The sequence below is a fragment of the Schistocerca serialis genome, chromosome 4, assembly GCF_023864345.2.
Source record: "Schistocerca serialis cubense isolate TAMUIC-IGC-003099 chromosome 4, iqSchSeri2.2, whole genome shotgun sequence".
Lineage (NCBI taxonomy): Eukaryota > Metazoa > Arthropoda > Insecta > Orthoptera > Acrididae > Schistocerca > Schistocerca serialis.
The window spans coordinates 477,856,157-477,877,722 of NC_064641.1; the positions used below are offsets into that span (position 1 = coordinate 477,856,157).

A 21,566-nucleotide genomic window follows, 5' to 3' on the forward strand; every position below is an offset into this window, starting at 1 on the left:
GCAAACCCATATGACTTCTTTAGTCGCCTAATCATCATGGACGAATGATACGGTTATTACTATGATAAAAAAAAAAAGCATTGGAAACATGGGGATTTACCACCGTCGGAAAAGGCAAAGAGCCAATCACCGTAGTGCAAGTTTGCAAGTTCATGTTATGGTGCTTACAGATTATGCTCACCAAAATCTTCTGGTGTGGTTTTGGCAGGCTATCGAGACGAGGCATCGTAGGAGGCTGACCAAGACTGTTTTAGAGCCATGATAACGGCCCAACTGATTCTTCACAGAGCAACAATATGCTGCTTCTTTGGGCTACCAAATTTAGCCTCATCCCTACATTCCCATGACACAGCACCCCGTGACATATTTCTCTTTCCATTGATGAAAAGCCGTGGTATGACAAGGATGCTCACCCAGCTAGCCGCGCGGTCTAACGCGCTGCTTCCCGAGTGGGGAGGCGTGGCGGTCCCCGGCACGAATCCGCCCGGCACCTCAACCATTACTGCACTCTCCATATGGTGCCTGCATTATCCGTCCAGGCAACCACTGACTGGCATCACCCTGGATGGAACTGTGTCTGGGTGGTTCTCCACAGCACCTGACCTTGAAAAACAAAGTGGGGCCGTCGTTCAGTTCAGTTCTCTGGCAGGTAGGTCCCGTTAGCCATCTCTCTGCCAGTGAAGTGATGTCAGCGACACTACCTTTCCAGCTGTTCTTTTGCAGCAGACCCCATCAACAGTGGGGTTCACCCCAACTGTCATAATACAAGACACATCCATCAGCCCACAAAATCGCTCAATGACTGAGTGTTTTCTTGGCTGACCGCAGAATGCCGTTCCAGAGTCATAAAGACTGATTTAATATCTACTAATATCAAACCACAGTGAAGGGAACGTTATGCTGATCATATTATTTCAGAAATTCAAATAGTGTCTACAATTAGCCTGCTCTAGTGGCGATGGACAGTCCACATAATCAACCCATATGAAATACTAGCTACGATTAGTGAGCCTGATAGGCTATCAGCAGTATGCCCGTTTATAAAAGTTAATGTCTAGCGCTATCCAACTTACTGCAGGCAGTGGGTCATTCACAATTAACCAGCCTGATGAACTGCATTCACTACAGAAATCTGAGAAAATCGTATCTACAAGAAATGGACCTGAGAGGTTCTAGACAGGATGCTATTTACACAATAAAGTCAAAAATTAAAAGTCAGTGTGAATGGCTGTCGACAATATGTCATCTATGAAGCATATCTACAAATAGTGTGACTGAAATGCTGAACGTAGGATGCCATTTATACATTTAAAGCTAAAAATGATTAGCCTGAATGGTTGTCAGCAGGGTGGTATTCACAATTAATCAACCTGATAGGCTGTAGGCAGGTTGCCATACATACGGCAGTAATGATAGTACATTCCTGTAACAAGAACATCTTCAGTCGACATGGGTATGGTATCGCGTCATATTGTATAAAACTACTGCTGAAGAAACCAGCGTTTCTTCCACAATTGAAGAGGTCTTCTTCTGCGTCTGCTGGTGCGTTCAAGCTATGGAGTGTCTATTATATTTTGTTATACTGTTCACTGCGCATGCCATTACGTCACAGTTTTAAAGAAGATAGTTAAAAAAAATGGTTCAAATGGCTCTGAGCACTATGGGACTTAACATCTATGTCCCCTAGAACTTAGAACTACTTAAACCTAACTAACCTAAGGACATCACACAACACCCAGCCATCACGAGGCAGAGAAAATCCCTGACCCCGCCGGGAATCGAACCCGGGAACCCGGGCGTGGGAAGCGAGAACGCTACCGCACGACCACGAGATGCGGGCTAGAAGATAGTTCATTTCATTGATCAGGAGAGGGAACTTTATTTTAATAGGTTACTGCGGTGGAGGGAGAGCATAACCTCTGTTGTCTATTGGTTCTTGTATTATATGACATGATTGATGGTCACCGGCGAATGAGAAATTGGCTCCTGTTTACCGAGTGCAGGACGGCGGCCGCGCGGCGGCAGTTACTCGCCGGCAGTGCTCGTTCTTCATGTTGACAGTGCGGTCTGTTGGGCTCTGATTGCTGGCAGCCAAGATGGAGCAAGCCTGAGTGCATCCTACCTATTCATGTTCTTAGGGTGTTTGAGTAGTTCGATGACCTCTCTGTTGTGGCCTTTCGTCATAACCGGCTGCTTGGCCAACACACAGGCTTCGCTGAATTTGATTTCTTTTCCGCAATCTTGCTGATGTTCTGCCACTGCACGTTTGTTGTGTTGCCCTAGACGAATATAGCGCTCATGTTCCCTAATGCGCGTTGCTGTTGGCCTGCCGGTCTCGCCGATGTATGCCTCTCCACATTCGCATTCCACCTGGTGCACGCCTGCAGTGTGTAATGCATCCACCTTGTCCTTAGTGGAGCCTACCACGTCCTGGATCGTGTGCCCACTATAGAAGACAGACTGCACGCCAACCCGGCGAAGGTGTTTGCCTATTCGGTCAGTAACTTATTCACATAAGGTAAGAATACTGCTGGCTGCAGTTTGTCTATTTTTTGCTTATCTTGCTTACTTGTATTCGTCGACAAGACTGTGTGGATCAACTTATGGCTGTAGAAATTATCTAGAAACTATGTACGTAGTCTCTTAAGCTCAGGCGTTACGTTTTGATCATCACTTAGGCGGTGCGCATGGATTGTCAAAGAACGGATGACAGAGTTCTTCTGCACTGGATGGTGGTAGGATTGAGTGTGCAGATACCTGTCTGTATGCGTAGGCTTGCGACATCTTCAGTTATCTTACCATAGCAGGCCGGCCGGAGTATCCGAGCGGTTCTAGGCGCTTCAGTCTGGAACCGCGCGACCGCTACGGTCGCAGGTTCGAATCCTGCCTCGGGCATGGATGTGTGTGATGTCCTTAGGTTAGTTAGGTTTAAGTAGTTCTAAGTTCTAGGGGACTGATGACCTCAGATGTTAAGTCCCATAGTGCTCAGAGCCATTTGAAACATTTTTTACTATAGCATTTGGACAAGGATGAGGATATGGAAATGGGTTCTAATCAGCTACTCCTCTTTACCATTCCCTCCTTATCCAAATACTGTCTACCACCATCTAATCTACATTTCAGCGAGCTTTGACTACATTTATCTACACTGAAATATTGGACAATCTAGCTAATACTCATCACTGAATCAGTTCAACAAGATACTTTCCTTTTACACCTTTCCTTCTTTATTATTTCAGCTTTACTCCGGTTCCTCTCCTCCATTTCTCATGGTTATTCCTATTACTTTGCTGATATAAAATTTGTGCTGTTCGTTCAGGACCTCTGAACACTTCTCCACCCTCTAATTCGCACCCCTTTAATTCGCAACTTACAGTCACCTGGAACATCATTATTCACAAAAATACATATAATACAGGGTGTCCCAAAAAGAATGACCCAATTTTATTAAATAGAATTATTTATTAGGAAGAAGGTCTTAACACCAACATTTTGCATACTAAATTACTCAGAAAAGACAGAAGTTTATAAAAGTCTGTCATAAATGTTCAATATGTCCTCCATTGGCTGCATAGATAACATCTAGCCGCTAGCCGAATTCATCCCAAATTGCGCGTAAATTGCCTTCTGTCACTGTAGCTACATCAGCTGATATTCTGGTTTTTAGTTGATCAATGTCACGAGGTAAGGGAGGAACGTAAACGCATAGTTTAACATATACCCACAAGAAGAAATCACATGGTGTTAAGTCAGGGGACCTAGGACTTCGCAGTCCTGACCACCCTGTCCAACGTTGAGGCACGTCAAAAAAAAAAAAAAAAAAAAAAAAAAAAAAAAAAAAAAAAAAAAAAAAAAAAAAAAAAAAGTTCAAATGGCTCTGAGCAGTATGGGACTTAACTTCTGAGGTCATCAGTCCCCTAGAAATTAGAACTACTTAAATCTAACTAACTAACCTAAGGACATCACACACATCCATGCCCGAGGCAGGATTCGAACGTGCGACCGTAGCAGCCGCATGGTTCCGGACTGAAGCGCCTAGAATCGCTCTGCCACTCCGGCCGGCGGTGGTGCTACATCTTGCTGACAGATGAAATTGTCAGAGTCAATTTCTGGGGATAACCAGTCCCGTAGCATTGCAAGATATGATTGTCCGGTTACGGATTTGTTCCACTGTTTGTTCAGGAACGCGTGGCCGGCTAGGACTTTTGCCTTAACAGAGGCACCCTGTTTCTTCAAACTCTTTATACCACCGTCGAATGTTTTTTGGTGGTGGTGGTTTAGCACGAATTCGAATATGAAACGCCCACTGAACTGCGATCACTGATTGAGTACGACTAAATGCAATAACATAATAAGCCTTCTATTGCGCGGACGCCATATTGCGCGAGACTGGGTGCACCCTGCAGGTCAGCGCTCTTATTGACATCTATCGGATTTTTTCTGACACTTTAGACCATGCCGATTACATCTAGTGCTGTTTCAGTTACCTAGTGACATTTGGCTCAATATTATTACAAGTCAAAATCGGGTCATTCTTTTTGGGACAACCTGTACATTACTGTGAGGGGCAGTCGAATGAAACCCGAAAACCCAACACAACAGGATCAAATTCAAAGGTAATCCATTCAAAGGTAATCACCAGATATGTTAAGAGTTTATTCCACTGAGAGACAAGACGATCAATTCATGTTTTGTAGAATGCAGTTGGCCGCTGACTGTTCCACAACTGCATCCTCTCTTGAAATTCTTCGTCAGACTGAAACCGACATCTATGCATGTCTGTCTCCGGGTTGCCAAAGATATGAAAATCACTTGGTAAAAGATCTGGGCTATGCAGAAGATGTTATAGTGTTTCCCAACAAAATCACTGAAGCGTAGCCTTCATCCGAGTGGCAGTGTGGGAGCGAGGATTATCATGAAACTGGAAGATTCCGTCCAACAGCATCCCGACAGCCCGAGGCAATTGGAAAAGCCAACAGCGGAAACATTCATCTCCTACATCAAAGAAATCCAAAGCTGTTTACACAAGTTTCAGTAAGGTCAGGATGACCTCCTTCTTCGGTTAGAGGGGCCCTCTACTCGTTGAGTTCCTCAAGCGTGGAGCCACAATCAATGCGCAGCACTATGAAGACACTTTGTAGAGACAGCAACGTGCCATGCAGTCGAAACGCCGAGGAATGCTGTCAGACAGAATCGTCCTATTGCACGATAACGCCGGCCGTCACACTGACAACAGACAAAGCGTACACTTCTGCGATTTGGTTGGGGAATACTGCAACATCCCCTTTACAGTCTCGATCCTTGACCGTATTATTTCCACGCCTTTGGAGACGTAAAGAAAGGTATGTATGGGCATCGGTTCCAGTCAGGCGAGTAAGTGCAGGAGTGGGTGTGGTTGTGGATCCGTCAGTGGCCGACTGCGTTCTATGAAACAGGAGTTGATCGCCTTGTCTCCCAGATGGATAGATGTCTTAACGCTTGTGGTGAATACTTTTGAATGCAGCCATTCCATTGCCCTTTGTGGCTGGTGTTTGGCTTTCATTTGACTGAGCCTTATAACAGGGCGAGCCAAATGTCAGGCTGCAAGCAAATCCCTATCCTCGTTACAGCTTCTTCTTTTGTCATATTTCGGAGAAGTAAGAACTGAAAAACAACATATTAGAATATGTAATAAAAAACATAGAAAACTGAATAGGCTCCATTTTGATTATTTACTTCATGTCATGTCTAAATTCGTATCACAATTCCCTTCGGTCCTCTTATCTACGACAGGCTTGGGTAGTAATCAACACTTGACAATAAATCCTCCAGTACATGCACTCCCGGTGTTCAATTGGCTACCGACTCATAAAAAATTGGTCTCATGTCCTTCGTGCAGGTACTTCATCAGTGTCGCCATTAATACGACTCCAAGACTCTGAGACAATATGTTACTACATAAAAACTTTCATTGTCATCTTATCATATCAGAAATTTCATATTCATATCTAAAGTTTTGCTGCATGTTATTTGTGTTCCCCTCAACATGATTCAATCCCCAGGAAACTGAGCTAACTCCTTTATTATCTGGCGAACTGATTTCAACGACCACATTGGCCATTCCTTACGAATACACATTCTTTACATGGCATACCACAAATCATCATACACTGAATAAAAGGAAAACAATGAAAGAGAAACTGGTAGTACTACACACTAACGTAGTAGCTAATCTCTGCATGGCTTCAGATTGGTAATATGGTGCATCTTCTCGCTGATAACCTGGTGCCGAGAAGTTTTGCTTGGTGCGTGCAAACTGTAATGAGTTGTTGCTACCTCTGAGTAACTGTCGACGGTCAGGCTACATTATAGCACCATTAGCAAATAAACTGCGTTTTAGGCCACTTCAGAGAACTTCGTAATCTATGGTAATGGTAATAAGACTGTAATTGTCTGACTACCTGGACGTCCTATGTCTGAATATGTGGCAGTCATGAACGGCGATGTACAGTTATACACTGAAGAACCAACTAAACTGGTACTCCTGCCTAATATCGTTTAGGGCCCCCGCAAGTACGGGGAAGTGCCGTCACACGACGTGGCATGGACTCGACTAATATCTGAAGTAGTGCTGGAGGGAACTGACACCATGAACTGACACAAGGGCTGTCCATAAATCCGTAAGAGGACGTGGGGGGAGGGAGGGGGGTGGAGATCTCTTCTGAACAGCACGTTGTAAGACATTCCATATATGCTCAATAATGTTCAATTCGAGGAAGTTTGGTGGCCAGCGGAAGTGTTAAGCTCAGGAGAGTATTCCTGGAGCCACTCTGTCGTAGCTCTGGACGTATGGGGTGTCGCATTGTCCTGCTGGAATTGCTCACGTCCCCCGGAATGCACAATGGACACGAATGGATTAAGGCAATCAGGCAGGATGGTTACGTTCGTGTCACCTGACAAAGTCGTATCTAGACGTATCAGGGGTCCCATGTCACTCCAACTGCACACACCCCTCACCATTACAGAGCCTCCACCAGCTTGAACAGTCCTCTGCTGACAAGCAGGGTCCATGAATTCATGAGGTTGTCTCCATACCCACGTACTTCCATCCGCTCGATACAATGCAGTAGCGGCATGTGGGACGTCGGTATCCCTTGTTCAGAAAGTTTGAACTCGAGACCGTCGTGCCACACCGAGTCAAACGCTCGGGAGACGTGGAGGAACACTGCCCCAAGTTATTCCCTTGTTTCCAGTGCTATCATCGCCGGTTCTACCACCCGCAGGAGCTGGTGGGAAGTGGCATGTTCTTCTCGCACCCGAACTGCTCGTCCGGGGTGATGCCCTCCTGGGTGACATGAAGCATCAGTCTTCTCGAGTACAGCCTCTCGAAAACCTTAGAGAGGGACGAGAACAGGCTGATGGGTCGGTAGCTGGATGCCTGACGTGTGTTCTTGCCCGGTTTCAGAATGGCCACAACCTCCATGTGTTTCCACGCAGAGGGGTAGACACCTGATCGGAGGATCTCGTTGAAAACATCGGCAAATTGGCGATGTAACCCCGGCGGTAGGTTCTTCAGCAGGAGGTTTGTGACGCCATCGCTGCTTCCAGCCTTCTTGAGGCTCAGCGAGTGAAGCTGCACAGCAACTTCTCTCTCCGTTGTCGGCTCGGTAACGTTGCCTTCCTCCGTTGCGGCGCGGAGTGATGGTATTTGCTAGTGGACCCGCCGTATGTGATCGACGTCGATGGCGTCTGCCACCGGTGTGAAGTTCGCTGCGAATGCGTCAGCCAGAACGCTGGCTTTCGCGTCCGGTACGCTGGCGAAGTCGTTCCCGACCTGTAAGTGCGGTATTCGCTGTCGCCGGCGTAGGAAGGATTTTACCACCCTCCATGCACTACCATCCTTATTGAGGGTAGATACAAGGTCTGCCCATTGCTGGTTCCGGTGTTGCTCGAATGCTGCCTTAATGTCCCGTCTCATGCGGTTTAAGCGGCGCCTCGTGTCTGATTGGCTAGTGAGCTGCCATTCACGAAACAGTCGGTTCTTCTCGGTGATCGCGTCCAGGATAGGGCGCAGTAGCTGTCACGAGAAGTCTCGTGGCCCTTGGCGATCTCTCGACGTGGCTTCATCTGCTGCTCGGAGTATTCTTCGGGTGAAGAATGCTAGGGCGGCGTCTGCCCTTACCTCTGCGGGATTTGGCGCGTCCTCGAGCAGTTCGAGGGTTTTCGTCTGAAAGCGCTCGGGGTCGAGCCTGCGATAGCTCGGAAGGCTCTCTGGATGAGAAGCTCCGACCACGTTGAGGCCAAAAATGACCGGTACGTGGTCGGAGGACAGGACGTTACGCGTCTCGGCGGTTGCGAATTGCCCGATGCCCTTGAGAAGAGCAATATCGAGCACGTCCGGTTGTCCCCGTACAGGGAAGATCGTGGGCTCAAACGGCCCCACGGTGATCGCGCCGTTACGGTGAACAGCGCGGGAGAGGCGGCGCTCGCTGCGGTTGACAGTTTGCGAGTTCCATTCGGTGTGTTTCGCATTGAAATCCCCGGCAATGAAAGCTCGCCCCTGCAACGAAATCAGGGCCTCGTCTACTGGTCTAGTGGTCTAGTGGTCTGCCAGGCTGACGGTACACCGACACGAAAAGAATCTTTCCGGTGGTTGTGTTGACGGCCACTCCTGTGACTTCTTCACGTAGATGGCAGTGCCGCCCCCGTGGGTGGTCTGTCATCTCGGTAGCAGCAAAAATTTGCTATTCGCACGTCGACCCAAAGTTTGAGGAAGGTCTCCTGCGCAAGGCAGATGTCGACCGCCTCGTCCCGTAGGAACTGGCGAAATTCGCCCTGCTGGGTGTGGAGGCCCCTTGCGTTGGACGTGCAAGTTGTTAACCCATAAATATGATCGTTATCCATTTTAAGGCTGGTTTGTACCGGCAGTGGCCTGGAGGGCCACCGTAACTGCTCCCACGAGCACCGGTAGCTGAGTCATCAGCTGGTTGAGCGGCCAGCTCGGTGGCGTCTTCCTTCGCTGTTTCTGGAAGGTTTGACTCCATCGCGACGTTTCCCGTAGTCGGCAGCGGAGCGACGTGCTGGGAAGCCCTGCGCGGGCGGCAACCCTCCTCGCAGCCGCGGGCGCCGGCAAGCCGATCCCACTCGACTGCAGGCGGTGCCGCCGGCGAAGGCGGCTGCGACGGCTGCGGTGCCGGTGCGGCCTCCCCTGCGAGCGGCTCTGGCCTCTCGGAGGGGGCGGCCGGCTTCCCCTTAGCGACGTCCGCGAAGCTGCGACTCAGGTTAACGCGTCTGCACCAGACACTTGGTGTCTTATATAGGCGTAGCCGACGGCACCGCCGTATTCTACCGCTTTACATATCTCTCTATTTGCATACCATACCTATACCAGTTTCTTTGCCGCTTCAGTGTACTAATACTTGTATACAGTTGTTTCATGCGATACTATCACCATCTGATGGGTGGTCTTCCTGCAAGCTGTATCCTTTGCTATCGTCATGAGAGTCCCTGTTTTGATGCTTCAAACCAGACGCCCTTCACAAGAACAGCAGGCAGCCCAGTGATGAAGCAATAAACAAACTTCAAGAATAATTTCCATTCGTTAAGTGTAATTAAAATGCTGATTAAGTCAATTTGTAAAATCCACCGTCTCCCCATGCACAAAAACGACTGAAATAATGAAAAGGCCAATCTACCAAAAAGTTCAAAAATGAAAAAAAAATTTAATTCATAAATGCGAACATAATCTTGTAACCGAAAACACTTTACTTGTAAAGCCTTCCGCAGAATATATTTTTTATCTGTAACTGAAAACTTTAAGCTTAATATTCGTGCATATGTAACTGAAACATTTCAACACTCATTGTATGAACAAAGAAACTTTATACAACAACATTTTATGAAAAGTGCCTAGTAAAGAATAATAAATGTTTGTAATTGTTAAACGATAATTGTTAGCTGCATTCAAAATTAATGAAAAATATTCAGTGTAATAAAAGTAAATGTAATGCCAGGTCGAAGGCCTCGTTTGTGATTTTGACCGCTTTTCCATCTAACATAAACTAAATTGTGAGGCAAAGTTAAAATTTATCTGAGAAGATCAGGAAATCCGGCGTTACGATGTAAAAAATATGTCCATAAAGATCGAAGAACCGAAGAGCAAAGAAAGTAAAAAGCTAAAAAATAGAATTCAATCAAAATCTAAAGAAAAGAACATTTCTGTAAAAAAAGCTAAATAAAGTTATGCGAACTGTTAAACTAAATGAAATAGAAAAAAAAGTGTACACCCAAAGGATAAATTAACAACCATGTTGTCATATCACATAAACACAAAACAAAGACTCAAAGTTCCCCGTAAAGGAAAGAAAAACTTAAACTGGGGCGAAATAGTAATCCTTTCAGAGACTAAGGGGTTAGGTAAGAATGACATCAGAATTGTTTATTGCATAAATAAAGTCTTCCGCCGTGTAATATGCCACTGACGGAAAAATTCACAACACGGAGAGGAAATTGTGTGACATAAACAAGTCGGTAGACGTATTCCTACTCCTGAAAGAAATGTCGTGCCAGTCGCGTAAGAATGGTGATGGTAACACCACTCTGAGAATGTAAATCAGGTTTACTTTAAATACACGCTGTAACGGTCATGAGTGTTTGTCACTTTTGAGATAGGATTTCAGTTTGATTACGTATTTCTGGATTTCCGGAAGGCTTTTGACACTGTACCACACAAGCGGTTTGTAGTGAAATTGCGTGCTTACGGATATCGTCTCAGTTATGTGACTGGATTCGTGATTTCCTGTCAGAGACGTCACAGTTCGTAGCAATTGACGCAAAGTTATCGAGTAAAACAGAAGTAATTACCGAGCGAGGTAGCGCAGTGGTTAGCATACTGGACTCGCATTCGGGAGGACGACGGTTCAATCCCGCGTCCGCCCATCCTGATTTAGGTTTTCCATGATTACCCTAAATTGCTCCAGGCAGATGCCGGGATGGCTCCTTTGAAAGGGCGCGGCCGACTTCCTTCCCTCATCCGATGAGACCGATGGCCTCGCTGTTTGGTCTTATCCCCCAAAAAGAACCCAACGACCCATCCCAGAAGTGATTTCTGGCGTTCCCTAAGGAAGTGTTATAGGCCCTTTGCTGTTCCTTATACAAACGAATTGGGAGACAATCTGAGCAGCCGTCTTAGGTTGCTTACAGATGACTCTGTCGTTTATCGACTAATAAAGTCATCATAAGATCAAAACAAATTGCAAAACGATTTAGAAAAGATATCTGTATGGTGCGAAAATTGGCAATTGACCCTAAATAACGAAAAGTGTGAGGTCATCCACATGAACGCTGAAAGGAATCCGTTAGACTTCGGTTACACGATAAATCAATCAAATGTAAAGGCCGTAATTTCAACTAACTACCTAGGAATTACAATTACGAAGCACTTAAATTGGAAGGAACACATAGAAAATGTTGTGGGGAAGGCTGACCAAAGACTGCGTTTTATTGGCAGCACGCTTATAAAACGTGACAGATAATCTGAGCAGCCGTCTTAGGTTGCTTACAGATGACTCTGTCGTTTATCGACTAATAAAGTCATCATAAGATCAAAACAAATTGCAAAACGATTTAGAAAAGATATCTGTATGGTGCGAAAATTGGCAATTGACCCTAAATAACGAAAAGTGTGAGGTCATCCACATGAACGCTAAAAGGAATCCGTTAGACTTCGGTTACACGATAAATCAATCAAATCTAAAGGCCGTAAATTCAACTAACTACCTAGGAATTACAATTACGAAGCACTTAAATTGGAAGGAACACATAGAAAATGTTGTGGGGAAGGCTAACCAAAGACTGCGTTTTATTGGCAGCACGCTTAGAAAACGTGACAGATCTACTAAGAAGATTGCCTACACTACTCTTGTCCGTCCTCTTATAAAATACTGCTGCGCGGTGTGGGATCCTTACCAGATAGGATTGACGGAGTACATCGAAAAAGTTCAAAGAAGGGCAGCGTGTTTTGTATCACCGCGAAATAGCGGAGAGAGTGTCACTGAAATGATACAGGATTTGGGGTGGACATCATTAAAAGAAAGGCAGTTTTTCGATCAGATGGAATCTTCTCACGAAATTCCAATCACCAACTTTCTCCTGCGAATGCGAAAATATTTTGTTGACACCGACCTACATAGGGAGAATCGACCACCATGACAAAATAAGAGAAATCAGAGCTCGTACGGAAAGATATAGGTGTTCGTTCTTTCCGTGCGCTATACGAGGTTGGAATAATAAAGAATTGTGAAGGTGGTTCGATGAACCCTCTGCCAGGCACTTAAATGTGATTTGCAGAGTATCTATGTGGATGTAGGTTGGACGTGGGCTCAAGAATGCCTTTAAGGCAACAAAGACGCCGTTATCAACACCTCACTGAATTTGTACGGGGTCGAGTAATAAAGCTATGAGAAGCTGTGTGTTCCTTCTCCGATATTGTAGAAAGACTGGGCAGGAATGTGCCACTGTACATAAGTGCTGGCAGCGATGGCCACGAGTATGTACGGTCGCAAGAATACAGGATCTCGGACGGCCACGTCGCATTGTCCAGAGGGAATCCATCGTGTTCGCCGTAGGGCTCTGGGACATCGTTATGCATCTGCAGTAACAATTTGAGCAGCATCTGGCACCACAGTGACACAAAGAATTGTTACAAATCAATTACTTCAAGGACAGTTTCGAGACAGACGTCCTGTAGAGTGCATTATGCTGACCGCAGACCACCAGCATTTGCGACCTCAGTGGTTTCATGTAAGTATTCCTCGGAGTGTTGGATGGAGGTCTGTTGTGTTTTCTGATGAAAGCTAGCTCTGCCTTGGTGCGAATAACGTCGATGTGTTGATTGATTAGGAGGCCAGTTGAAAGCCTGGAACCAACCTGGCCTACGCCTGGAGCTATGGTCTGGGGTGCGATTTCGTATGACAGAAGGAGCACTTTCGTGGTTATCCCACTTGACCTGACTGCAGAATTGCACGTCAGTCTAGTGATTCGACCTGTGGTATTTCCATTCATAAACAGCATTCCAGGCTGGTGTTTTCCAACAAGATAATGCTCGCACACCTATCGCTGTTGTAGCCGAACATGCTCTATAGATTGCTGACATGTTGCCTTGGCCTGCTCGATCACCAGATCTGTCTCCAATCGAGTGCATATGGGACATCATCGGACGTCGACTCCAGCGTTATCCGCAGACTGCATCAACCGTCCCTGTATTCACCGACCAAATACAATACGCTTGGAACTTCATCCCACGAACTGACGTACGTCACATGTATAGCACATCGATACTCTTTTGAATGTTTTCGTTCAACATTCTGGCAGTTACAACAGATGTAAATGCAGCCGCATATCACTTTTCATCTCGTGCATACAGTAACCTGTGATATTTGCAATGTTTATCACTTAGGGCAACGGCCTTGCCGCAGTGGATACACCGGTTCCCGTGAGAGCACCGAAGCTAAGCGCTGTCGGATGTGGCCGGCACTTGGATGGGTGACCATCCAGGCCGCCATGCGCTGTTGCCATTTTTCGGGGTGCACTCAGCCTCGTGATGCCAATTGAGGAGCTACTCGACCGAATAGTAGCGGCTCCGGTCAAAGAAAACCATCGTAACGACTGGGAGAGCGGTGTGCAGACCACACGCCCCTCCTATCCGCATCCTCATCTGAGGATGACACGGCGGTCGGATGGTCCCGATGGACCACTTGTGGCCTGAAGACGGAGTGCTTTGTTACCTAGACAAATGTATTTCCGAAATTTCATTACCCCACGTTATTTATTTTTTGATGTTGCGACTTTTTCCGTCAGTGTGTAAATAATAGAAAATTCGCGTTACGTCTGGTTTTGGTCAGAGAGAACGTGACTGTGGAGAGAAACAGATGTTGCGGAATATGAGTCCCTGCAACACTGAATAATCCACTGGTCACTAAAGAGTATTACGAAACTAATGACGAGTGTTTTAAATCCCCAGCCGTCTTTCGTTCTTCGTAGAGTGCGGTCTTCTTGCAGTAGAGGTATTTGTACGATTTGAAGTAATGAAATCATAATATCACATATAATGTTCTTACTGCACTCCTTCCAGTTCAGAAAATATGTCAGTCGAAAGGATTGATTGTTTTAAAGAATTTCAGAGTAACTAGATATAGTGTGAGACGTGTTAAACATTAACTGGAATGGCACTTAAGTGAGACGACAATTGAATGCTTACATTAAATATGGCAGAAAACGAACTTACAGCCTTATCCATTAGTTCAGAGATTATATTTTATTACAATGATATTCAAAGGACTTAACCTCCTTGTTTGCTGTGTGCCAGCAGATAGGGTAGGCAAGGATAACATCGGTTATTTCGACTGTAATAAGTACCCCACACTGCACTTCCAAACAGAGTGGGCGCCGCAGCCGCGTAGTGTATGGATAGTATGAAAAATGTGGTAGGAAGTATAATTAAGAGTTGAAAGTTTGACACCGGTTCACATGAATAAGGTTTTTGAGTAATTCAGTTATTTCGTGGAAAGGCGCGCGGGATTTGTTAGCAGATTAAAGGATGAAACAGTATCATGTTTGTGAATCTGTTTATTTCGTGGAAGAACATGTTGACGGGAGAACGTAAATGAAACGGCTTCCGTGACGCAGTATTATCTGTTTAATTAACACGAAACGCATCGTACTAATGGTTACTTCAGTGTGAAAGCGAAACGAGATTATCTGTTAACACAAGACTGGAAGAGTTTATGTACTGTTAGGGAAGTGCGTTATTGACTAAAGGGACAATAGTTAGAAGAGTAATTTGATATTACTGTTATTATTTCAAAGTGACATCTTCCCGCTTTTTGGACTGAATAACTGCAATACTTGAAAATTATAAATGGCACCTGTTCGTATTAGGCACGTGGTCAGGTCTGTCTCGTAACGAAGCGAGTTCTCTCAGTAAAGCCACCAAACTCGAGTCCATAACCGCAAAACAACTAAAAGAACGGAAAGGAGGAGATTTAAAATTTTTGCCGGTACAAAGTGCAGAGTAAATTTAAATGCAGCACCGATCTTGTCTACATTAAGGCAAGCTTCTAGCTACTTGTGCATTGCCTTTTTGCATTTTCTCTCAGCGTAACATTTTAGACATTTGTATTTCTTTATACCTGCTTCAGCTGATATATTTTTGTATTTTCTCCTTTCATCATTTGCATTTAATATCTCACGTGTTACCCAAAAATTTCCATAGAGCCTTGTCTTTTTTCTAGCAGTTGCCTGCAACCTTCACTGTTTCATATTTACCCACTAATCTATCTCGATTCTCCCTCTTTTTTCAGTCAGTCCCATTGTGCTCCCTTTGGATTCTCAACCACTTCTGGTTGTTTCAAATTACCCAAGAGCAGTCTCTTTTATTCTTTACCTTTCTGGAATTTATTCAGGTTTGGTCTGCATTTGATAATTAATATAGTATAATCAGAGTCCGCACTGTTTCGGGAATGTTCCGCAGTTTAAAACTTGCTTTGTATATCTCTGTCTCACGAATATATTGCATACCTGAACCCTTCCCGTGTTCCCAGCTCTTATCCAAGTGTACAGCCGTCTTTCTGGACTCATAAACGAAGCATTAGCATTTAATAATTTGTGTTCTGCGTAAATTGTACCAGGCGGCTTTCCTTATATTCTTCTCACGTAGTTCCTATTCTCATAAGACGTTTCCCCTTCTTCCTTTTTCTAATGACTAATTCCTTCATCCATTACAATTACATTTGTATCTCCCTCAACGTAATGAATTATCTGCGGCGCTATAGGTCTGTCAGCATGTGCTGCTGTGGCGTAGCACGGTTTATGTCTAACTCGGGTACGACAACCCGTTCATTGCGCTGTTCAAAGTAGTCACTCTGCATTCCTGTTGTTACCCGTATTTCATATGGGGTCTATTTTACCCAGAAATATTTTACCCAAAAGGATTTTACTACACGATTAAGCCATACAGTTGAGTTGCATATTCTCAGCAGTTTCTCCCTGTTTTCAGCCGTTTGCAGTACCAACATAACAGGGCCAGATCATTCAGTGATCCATACTGTCGTTCCTACAACTAACGAAAAGACTGCACCCGTTTTCGGGAATGATATATTACTTTGGCCCTTTCACAGATGTTCTACCGGTGTGGTGGGACCTACTGTACGGCTAGCTTTAACTGTATCGTTGCGGCATGTAAGCCACCCCGTTTGTGCAAGGGCTACAAGCTGAATCCTTCGTCCAAACCCCCCCCCCCCCCCTCACCTCCCACCCATTCCCCACCCCCAGCTAAGGTGAAGTATTCACGATGTGTTCCGGTTTTTTCTAGGATTTAGTAGTGTTCCGGCTAACGAACAACCCTGAGGAGAAAATGTGATTCTGTACTCATGCGGGAGGGTCACTCAGTCCCGTGCATGTTCACCGCTAGCAGCATTCGCTGTTTACGATAGATTTCACCGATTACACTCATAAAGTTTGGCATATACTGTTACAGTTAATGGAAAACTGAATAGGTTACATAAAATGAATGGAAATTCGGAGGAAACAATATAATATAGAATGTAGTCACCATAGTGACGAAGTTAAACTGAATTTTTATACTGTTCACTTAAACGCAAAACTAAACATGATGACCCTACATAAAAACAGTATAGAATTAAGATCATAGATAAATTCAACTAAGATTGCGTGAATAGCGAATAAGATTTGACAGATTCCCCACTTAGATACCGTCACAAATCATAACCAAAAGCCCGATCTCGACTATGTGTTAAAATTAAAGATCATCTCTGATGCTGATTCACTGCCTGTTAAATCTCAGAATTATCATTCTTGCACAGTTAAAGTCTTTCTAGTAGCAAAAACATACAACACTCTAAAGCAGCGTGAAAATATCCCACATATTGCTTGCAAATTATGTCGTCCGTAAAATTTTAAAGTTTTGAAAGGTTAAGCCGGAATACCGCCCAGAAGCCAAGTTGAACTCCTGCTGAAAACCCAGACTCAACACCAGCTGTCCAGCGGATCCAATCGGGCGAAATCGTCTGACCGTAAAAAGACTTCGAGATGCAGCAGCGCCACCTATTTGAAATCCCAGGAAACAATACCACATATGCTTTTCTTGACTGTTTACACAGTTCTGATAAAATAACCGTATTGGAAAATACATTGCTTTTCTTAAAACCCAACATATTCAAAAGAGCGCCTCCCAGGCTGATCAATTTTTGTCCTTACAAAACAATAAAAAAATGCAATAACGGTAAATAATAACGAAAATATGATAAGATGCCTTCATGTACAACTTATAAAATAAGCAAATATACGTAAATATTTCTGTGTACATAAGTGTGTCACATGAAAACAGAACGCAGTTTCCAACTTCTTTATCAGGCACTCTTAGTAATTACGGCCGATTCGGTTAGATGCCTGTCTCAATGAAACTGCATAATATTTAATTTTCCTCATAAATGTCTTACATATTTAAACTTACATACATTTAGAAAAAGATGAAGGCACAAGATAACGTGTGGAAGTTATGATACGTCTGACGAGTATCTTTAGTTCTGAACAGTTAATTCATTATTCATTGTTTTAATCATAATGATCCAGTGAAGTTCCAGACGAACTGTGTCAGTATTTGTTCACTCTCCGGTTCACCTCCAATTCGACATAATGTTTATGAATGCGACAGTTTTTGTTTATCAACAATATAATTTAAAATGTTTTGCCATCATTGCTTAGAAATATGAAAGTCAATTGAAAACTAGAGTAGGCTGAACTCCTGACATCGAGACGCACAAATTGATATCGTCTTTTATTATGTAGGTCCTCTGGGTCAATTTTTTCTATTTTCCTGTGCAAAATTGGCGACTAATGTATCGTAACTGGAAAGTGACACCTTGGCAATCGTCTATGCTTATAATAGCCCGCTTGAACACCAGAACCATTTGAGAAATTTCCTGTCATTACTTGCGGCGGCCTACATTTGTACTCAGTTTCCTGCTCACGCCAAGTTGATAATACGTACTTCACCTTGCCGCTAAGTTAGCCACACTGGCCGGACAAGCTAGAGTCCGGCTAGACATGTAAGCAAGCTCACGAGGTGCCTGGTTCGTGGGTGAGTTATGGGGTCTGCATATATGCATTGAATGACAGGCTAAAGAGGATTAATAAAGGTTTGTCACATATTTTCCTTTTCGTTTTCGGATAAATATTCGGCCGACGAACCGAGAGGACGCGCAGCAGCAGCAGCAGCAGCACTCGTCTGATAAACAGTAAATTAATTTAGTCTTTGTTTCTTTTTTCACATGCTTCTGCAAAGAAGTGAACTATACGCTCATATTTTACTGGAGACTAGTGTCCGCGCCCGGTAACTGAGTGGTCAGCGTGACATTATGTCATTCCTAGGGGCCCGGGTTCGATTCCCGGCTGGGTTGGTGATTTTCTCCGGTCAGGGCCTGGGTATCGTATTGTCCTAATCATCATCATTTCATCACCATCGAGGCGCAAGTCGCCGAAGTGGCGTCTAATCGAAAGACTTGCACCCGGCGAACAGTCTACCCGACGGGTGGCCCCAGTCACGCGACATTGACACTGTAGACTAGTGGTTAGAGAATTAATCGTAATCTTGTGAATATCCTTGTGTAGGGCGGCTTCCTAGTGCAAGTTTTCCCGCCGCCAGAAACTCCGTCACGCCACTAAGTTTTAATTTGTGCTGGTAGACAGAATGCAGTTTAGATCAATGCATTATAGGTTGAATATTTATCTCGTGCCGTAACTTTTAGATTAACACGTTTTCTAATAACAGGCATCTGTAAATACATCAACTTCAGCAGAGAAATTTGTTTCTGTTTAATAGCGTGCGGTCTCAGGTTAAAGTGAGAAATCTGCACAGCAACTTTTAGTGTTACTTTATTGTCCTTTGGTATATTTTGTATACGTTTCAACTCAGTAGCGCCATTTGAGATCTTATATCTATTTTATACACAGTACGATATGGCTAGGGACTGTGCTTGTTGTGAGCGGACACAAGGAGAATTGGCTGATGTTCGTAAACAGCTGGAAGCTGCGTTGGTTAAAGTCGACAACCTTCTGGCAAATGCTCAAAGTTGCGGTAATGTTGGGGCGCCAGTGACGAGACCTGCGACACCTTTGGTGCCACTGGAATCCCCTGGTGACACGGTCGTCGCTGCGGCTTCTGATACGCTACATCTGACAGGTCCGTCCTCACTCCAGAGCGGGTGGCAGACAATGGTGGGTTGGCGTGTCACTAAGGGGAAGGCGAAAGAGGGAGCAGGCCGTGCGGCTGGCTCCCTGCGTCTTAGCAACAAGTACGAGGTGCTACCCAGTGTTGATGATAACTCTGAGCCAGCACCGGATGCTTCTGTTGGGCCAGCGGTCGATTTCCCTCCCCATTCCGGGCAAGTACAGAGGGTGGGTATGCTAGTCACTGGGAGCTGCAATGTTAGGCAGGTGATGGAGCCCCTCACAGAGGTAGCAGGCAAGGCGGGAAAGAATTCCAGTGGGCATTCCGTATGTTTGCCGTGATGTCGTAATGTCGTGGAGGCCCTGCCGGTGGCTATCGAGCGCACTGAGTGCAACCGGCTGCATGTAGTGGAACATGTCGGCACGAATGACGTCTGCCGCTTGGGTTCAGAGGCCATCTGATTTGATGAAGGCAACTGGCAACGCACGTGGGGTGCAGGCTAAGCTGTCTGTTTGTGGCATCGGGCACAGGGTCGATAGCAGTCCTCTGGTTTTGAGCAGAGTAGAAGTCCTAAACCAGAGGCTCAGACGTCTCTGCGACAGTATTGGATGCGAATTTCTCGACCTCCGCTATCGGGTACAGAGCTGTACGGTTCCTCTTAATAGGTCAGGCGCCCACTACACGCAGGAAGCGGCTACTAGGGTAGCGGAGTACATGTGGTGTGCACATGGAATTTTTAGGTTAGAAAACCCCTCCCTTGGGATCAAAGACGATCTAACTGTTAAATCAGCCACAGTGACTTCAGAGAAACGTTGTCCTCGCAGATCAGTGACAGAAAAGATTCATTTGATTTTAGTAAATTGCAGGAGCATCCAAGGAATGGTACCAGAATTAGTATAGCTTACTGAAGGTTATAATGCACAAATAGTATTGGGAACAGAGAGCTGGTTGAAACCAGACGTCAAAGACAACGAAATCCTAAGTTCAGATTGGAATGTTTATCGTAATGATAGGTTAGTCGCCCATGATGGCGCCGTGTTTATTACAGTAAAAAATTCGATAATATCTAGCGCGAATTAATCTGGGTGAAATTGAGTGACAAAGAACGGTCAGAAATGATGATCGGATGCTTTTATAGACCACATGGGTCAGGGTCTGTAGTTGCAGAGCGCTTCAGACAAAACTTGCAGAATATCATTAATAATTTTCCTGATCATGCCGTTGTAACAGCGGGTTAATTCCACTCACCAGGTATAGATTGGGAGAGTTACGCCATCAAAACTGTTGCCAGAGACAGCGATTCATGTGGCATTGTTCTGAATGCCTCGTCAGAAAATTACCTTGAGCAGACAGTTGGAGAACCAACTCGGGAGGGAAACGTCTTAGAGCCCCTGGCAACAAACAGACCTGAAATTATCGAATCAGTTAACTTAGAGGAAGGTATTAGTGATCATCTATGACAACGCGTCCTACAAGGAATGTTAAGAAAGGTAGCAAGATATATTTCTCAGCAAGGGTGACAAGATACAAATTTCAGAATATCTCAGCAGTCAGCATCAAATATTCGGTAATGAGGACGCAGACGAGGAGAACAAATGGAAAAAAATTCAAAGGCATCGTTCAATATGCCCTAGACAAGTATGTTAAGAGTAGGGTTTTAAGGGATAGGAAAGATCCACCATGGTTTAATAGCCGTGTTAGAAAAGAGCTACGTAAACAAAGAGCACTTCATCTCAGATTCAAGGGAAGTAAAATCCTAGCTGACAAACAAAAACTGAACGAAGCGAAAATGAGCGTAAGGAGAGCAATGAGAGAAGCTTTCAGTGATTTGGAAAGTAAGACGTTGTCAACAGAGCTGATTAAAAACCCTCAGAGATTTTGGTCGTATATAAAATCAGTAAGTGGGTCAAATCAATCTATTCACTCTCTCAGCGAGCACATCGGCACCGAAACGGAAGATAACAGAGAGAAGGCCGAAATAATGAATTCGGTCTTCCGAAATTGTTTCACCACGGAAGATCGTAACACTGTCCCTCCTTTCAATCGTTATTCGAACGTCGAAATGGCAGATGTTGAGATAACCGATAGTGGAACTGAAAAGTAGCTACAATCTATTTGTAGTGGAAAGGCGTCAGGACCAGACGAGATACCTATAAGATTGTATAAAGATTATGCGAAAGAACTTGCTCCCATTCCAGCAGTAACTTATCGTAGATCGCTTGAGCAACGAAACGTACCTAACGACTGGAAAAAAGCGCAGGTCATTCCCGTTTTTGAGAAGGCCGTAAGATAGATCCACACAATTGTAGACGTATATCGTTGACGTCAGTCAGCTGTAGAA

The 21,566-nt window shown here is 44.8% G+C and overlaps 1 protein-coding gene and 1 pseudogene across 1 annotated transcript; one reads left to right on the forward strand and one right to left on the reverse strand.

The window, feature by feature from the left end:
• Positions 1–8,855: 8,855 nt before the first annotated feature.
• On the reverse strand, positions 8,856–16,295 carry LOC126474548 (putative NAD(+)--arginine ADP-ribosyltransferase Mav). Its single transcript, XM_050102022.1, has 2 exons — positions 16,285–16,295; positions 8,856–9,270 (listed from the first exon to the last, which is right to left on the reverse strand). Exons 1-2 carry the CDS (start codon positions 16,293–16,295, stop codon positions 8,856–8,858), a joined length of 426 nt encoding a protein of 141 aa, XP_049957979.1.
• Positions 13,436–13,553, forward strand: LOC126475751 (5S ribosomal RNA; annotated as a pseudogene).
• Positions 16,296–21,566: the final 5,271 nt, after the last annotated feature.